At 37.8% G+C, this 5012-nt stretch overlaps 1 protein-coding gene across 1 annotated transcript; it reads right to left on the bottom strand.

Annotated features, from left to right (window-relative positions):
- Positions 1-2826: 2826 nt before the first annotated feature.
- LOC122427790 (olfactory receptor 6C2-like) lies at positions 2827-4073 on the bottom strand. Its single transcript, XM_043447496.1, has 2 exons — positions 4020-4073; positions 2827-3570 (listed from the first exon to the last, which is right to left on the bottom strand). Exons 1-2 carry the CDS (start codon positions 4071-4073, stop codon positions 2827-2829), a joined length of 798 nt encoding a protein of 265 aa, XP_043303431.1.
- Positions 4074-5012: the final 939 nt, after the last annotated feature.

Raw genomic sequence — 5012 nt, 5'->3', positions numbered from 1 at the left:
GGTCACCTGAAAAAAATTCATATATTTTCACATGAACTCAATTAAGATCATTCATTAACCTGGATAACAAATAGTCTGAGGTAATGATCAGAGGACTAAAGACTCCAAAGCTCTTGTTTGTTTTGCTGCAGTGAGTGGCATGTGGGACGTTAGTTCCTGGAACAGGACTGGAACCTGCGCCCTCTACAGTGGAAGCATGGAGCCCTAACCACTGGACCTCCAGGGAATTCCCTCCAAAACTGTTCTTTTAATGATTTTAAATGCTTTATGAAGAAATAGCAGTGAAAGCTTAATAAGTCTTTACTAATGAGAATTTTTGAAATGAATAAAAAGGGATTACTTCATTAATTGTAGGTACGGCTGAAATAGAAGGAATTGTTGAGGTTAATGATCCAAGTTACTTCAAAGATTTGTGAGCAGAACAGTCTGAAGTGATATTGATGGAGTTATTAAGTGGTTAATAGCAGAGATTATTCAGACCCTGAGAGGGAGAATTCCTCTATTCTCTCTTTGACTAGCAATTAAAATAGTTCTTTTGATGTGGGTTATTAGAAATGCAGACAACTTTAGGTAGAACTTATGATGACAAGAAAGATCTAAGTATTGTTCAGACCATGGCAGTTTCTGTAATAGATGAGCTTCCCAGTCATGGATATCTTTTATCAATTTAGTCTCAGAAAATTAAATGAATATTCAGGAGACTGTGCTTGAATGACTAGCTCAGCTATCTCATAGGGTAAAAATACTTGTGATGGGAAAAAAGATTTATGTTATCCAAAAGAGAAGTAAAAAGGAAGAAGTGAAAAGATGGAGTTGGACGTAGTAATTGGATAAATCAGTAAGCAGTTCGAACAGCTTTTGGAGAATAACATGAAAAAATGATGTTATTAGGATTCAGTAAATAATTAATACTAAAATATCTATTGTAAGGTGTGAGAAGTCACTTTGGCTCCACATACACATCTTACAAAGCTCATTCAGAATTACTGAGTTTATTATAGCCTGGAAGATTGTGACTGTAAATTTTTGTGCACAGGGATAAGTTTAGTCCCTCAGTTAAGCTTATAGAACCTAAAAAGAGATTGGCTGAGGACCAACATCTACTTGCACATACCCTTGAGAGTTTCTTGAATATATTTCCTCTGATAGAATAACATAATTCAGTGTACCATAATTACCAATGTACATAAAGTGCCAAGAAAAGCAAAATATTGCATAGACATGTTATAGTCTATAATGTCTTCATCACAGTGGACTCACTGAAAATTGGAAAGGACAATTTAAATACTGGTTATTCAAAGTAAGTGGTTGATGAATATTGAAAGACTAGAATTTTATTTAAATAATTGCCTACTTACAGTGAAGTGAGAGGAGGTAATATAAGTACTTCAGTGGAAAGTTTTATAGGACCAGAAGGCAAAAAATAGGATGGGTAGTATTGCAGCTTTTCAACTTAACATATGGTACTTTTAGTATGATTTTTCCTCATATGTTTGTGCTGGGCCAAATTTGAATCTATGTGCATCTGAATCTGAGGAGGAGGCTCCCAATAGTTAAACTATAATATCCATACCATTAAATTTACCTTCACGTATTTGTGATGAAGGGCTTCCCTGGTGACTCAGATGGTAAAGACTCTGCCTGCAATGCAGAAGACCAGGGTTTGATCCCTGGGTCAGGAAGATCCCCAGGAGGAGGGTATGGCAACCCACTCCAGTATTCTTGCCTGGAGAATCTCATGGACAGAGGAGGCTGGTGGCTACAATCCATGAGGTCACAAAGAGTCAGACATGACCGAAGTGACTTAGTACGCATTCATACGCTAAGTGGCAGGAGTATTTCTGTGACACTTTACCTTTCAAATGTGATGACAACTCCTTGCACATGGACCAGAGGAGAAGCATCACAAAGCTTCTGTCACTGCCCATCCTGTGGGTGAAGACTATAGCTAAAACAGAAAACCAGTCTCATTCATCATCCATGTGAAGCTTACAAGTCACTTTAAACATGGGCATCTAGCAGATAGGAGAGGAAAAAAGGGTGGGGTGGATGACATATTGGGCATAATTATAGGACAGGTCTGGGCTTCTCAGGTGATGCCAGTGGTAAAGAAGCTGCCTGCCAATGTAGGAGACATAAGAGATGCGGGTTCAGTCCTTGGGTTGGGAAGATTCTCTGGAGGAGGGCTTGGCAACCCATTTGAGGATTCTTGCCTGGAGAATCCCATGGACAGAGGAGCCTGGAGGGCTATAGTCCATGGGGTCACAAAAAGTAGGACATGACTTAAGTGACTGAGCACACACAGCACGCAGGCAAGTTCTAAAAATGAATCACCTATTTCCACACCCTCTCTGTTAGCTATAAAGTGGCCTACATAGCCATACCTGACTGTATATGAATATGGGAGAAAATGTGGTCTGTTGCATTTCCAGGGATAACAACCAACCTGTTTGGAGATAGCAATTTCTGCCATATAGAGCAAACATCCTCAGAGTGTAGCTTTTGTTGTTGATTCTTGTTTCTTTTCTTTTTTTTGGCCATGCCCAGTGGCATGTAGGATCTTAGTTCCCAGATCAGTGATGGAAGCCGTGATCCTGCAGTGAAAGCACAGTCTTAACCACTGGGCCACCAGGGAAGGCCCAGCGTTTAGTTTTAATGAAGAGTAAGTGATGGCATAGATAGGGTTCACAGTAAGCAAGTTTAAAGAGAAGTGAGAATGTCAATATGACTGAGAATAAATTGTATAGAGACAAACAGTATCAGTAGCTTCAGGTTTTGTGCCTGTTCATCCTTCCTTTTAACTGGATTCATTGACTCATTTTCCCTCTATATCTTTGAGTGGAATGCAATGTTTTTAATTGAGTTAAGAAACACTTGCTTCACTTGCTTGTTTCTCAGTGTGTAAATAAAGGGATTCAACATGGGTGAAATACAAGTAATAAGGAGCGAAATTCCTTTGTTAATAGCTACTTCATCTTTGGCTGAAGGTTTGACATAAATGAAGATGCAGCTGCCATATGTGATGGAAACAACAATCATATGGGAAGAACAAGTGGAGAAGGCCTTCTTCCTTTGCAGGGCAGAGGGAAACCTTAGAATAGTACTAATGATATAAATGTAGGAAAGAACTACACACATGAGGGTGATGATGAGGGTCAACCCAGCACACACAATAACCATCTGCTCTATCAGCCATGTGTCTGAGCAAGAGATCTTCAGGATAGGAGAAGCATCACAGCAAAAGTGATCAATGATATTCGAGTCACAGAATTCCAGTTCTAAGCCCAAACTAATTGGTGGGAGTATGATGATCAGTGCTGCCACCCAACAGAAAAGGATGAAGTTCTTGCAGACTCTACTGCTCATGATGATTGTGTAATGCAGGGGTTTGCAGATGGCCACATAGCGATCGTAGGACATGGTGGCCAGGAGGAAAAATTCCGTCACTGCAAATAGGTCTGTAAACAACAGTTGACTGGCACAAGCAGCATAGGTGATGGACTTATCCCCAGATGATATGCTGTACAGGAATCTGGGAACACAAGCAGTTGTGAATGAAATCTTGTGTTGCTTCAAAATTTATTACAGATAAAGGAGGGAATGTTAAAGTATGTTCGTAGAGCTGAAAAACCATATCCATGACTTTTAATATGTTTTTGGTCAACCTTATTTCAGCTTGAAATACACTCAATCACATTATTATGAATGACATTTAGCAGTATCCAGTTTAACAAAACTTTGCCAGTTCTTAATGATACTTCTACATTCACCTTCCATCTGTATGATAATTGTTTCCTCTGTCTTTTTAACTGTTTATATATGAACTCACCTGATTTTTGCACTAATTAAACTATTCCTCACAAGGTCACCACTAGTCTATCTCATTTCACTCATTAAACACCATTCAGTCTTCATTTCACTCAAACTCTCAGCTACATGTAAGGGAATAAACTGCCAACTTGCAAAAGTGATGATGGCATAATTTCCCCTATCTCATATTTTCCTCAGTTTCTTCCTACCATTCTGGTCTGTTTTCCATTCTCCTTGATGGTGACTTCTCTTTTGATAACCATTCTGTTAATGGGTTGACCTGCAATTTCTTTTCTAGGCAATCTGTTCTTTCACTCTGCTCTCTCTTGAAGAGATTCTCATAAATAAATTGACTTCCCTAGATTGATAATTCCCAAATTTATATATGCAGGGAAAATGCTTCCTACAGTATTCTGACTTCAACATTAAACTTATTCTTGGACATATAGATCACACACAGAGGGTTTGAATTTATTTTCCTTGGACAATTGACTTCTGTATCTTGTGCTTTTTCAAGTGCAAATTGAGATGAAAATAATGTATACATTTTAGGATTGTACCGATAAATGTAGATAATACATACAATATCTACAATATCTATAGCTGTGACTGGAACATGGGGAACACACATTACTATTTGCTATATTAAGCATTTCTATTTCATTTCTTCATTATTTCCTTTTAAGTGACCTCTAGAAGTGTCCATTTCAAGATTTTAAATATGGCACTCATTTAAACTTTACAGAGAAGTGTTTCCTTCCCTGTAAATCCCAAGTCATATAAGGACATTCTCAATTCTTCCTCTTTCTTTACTCTCATCTTCAGTTTATTACCAAGTCTTGTGATTTCTTAAAATTTTCCTTGCATTTCTTACACACATTTTCCTTTTTAGCCTGTTTCTCCCATGAGAATTATACCATGGGTATCTTTATCTCATAGCTGAAATATTGTAAAAGTATATTAACATGTGCTCAGCATATATCATTGCTTCTCCTGTTCAAGATTTTAAAAACAACACAATCAGAATCATTTTTCTAAAGCCCAGAATATGATAATTCTCTCCTAAGTGTTGTGAAAATAATGATCTGAAGTTACCCCATACTAGATATTTCTTTAAAGCTCATGGAAGTTAATTCATTTAGGCTCTAGCTAAGGTTTCTGAAGAGGAAGATACAGAACATATGCTTGGATATTGAATTTCA

The sequence above is a fragment of the Cervus canadensis genome, chromosome 25 (genome assembly GCF_019320065.1).
Source record: "Cervus canadensis isolate Bull #8, Minnesota chromosome 25, ASM1932006v1, whole genome shotgun sequence".
In the NCBI taxonomy this organism is placed as follows: domain Eukaryota; kingdom Metazoa; phylum Chordata; class Mammalia; order Artiodactyla; family Cervidae; genus Cervus; species Cervus canadensis.
The sequence above is the reverse complement of the archived record's forward strand: the minus strand, read 5'-3'. Positions and strand labels throughout refer to the sequence as shown.

Coding starts and splice junctions, on each gene's coding strand:
- LOC122427790 (XM_043447496.1), bottom strand. CDS start 4,073: ATGGTTATCAAAAGAGAAGTCACCATCAAGGAGAATGGAAAACAGACC. Junction 3,571..4,019: donor ATGGAAAACAGACCAGAATG/GTAGGAAGAAAC, acceptor TAAATTTTGAAG/CAACACAAGATTTCATTCAC.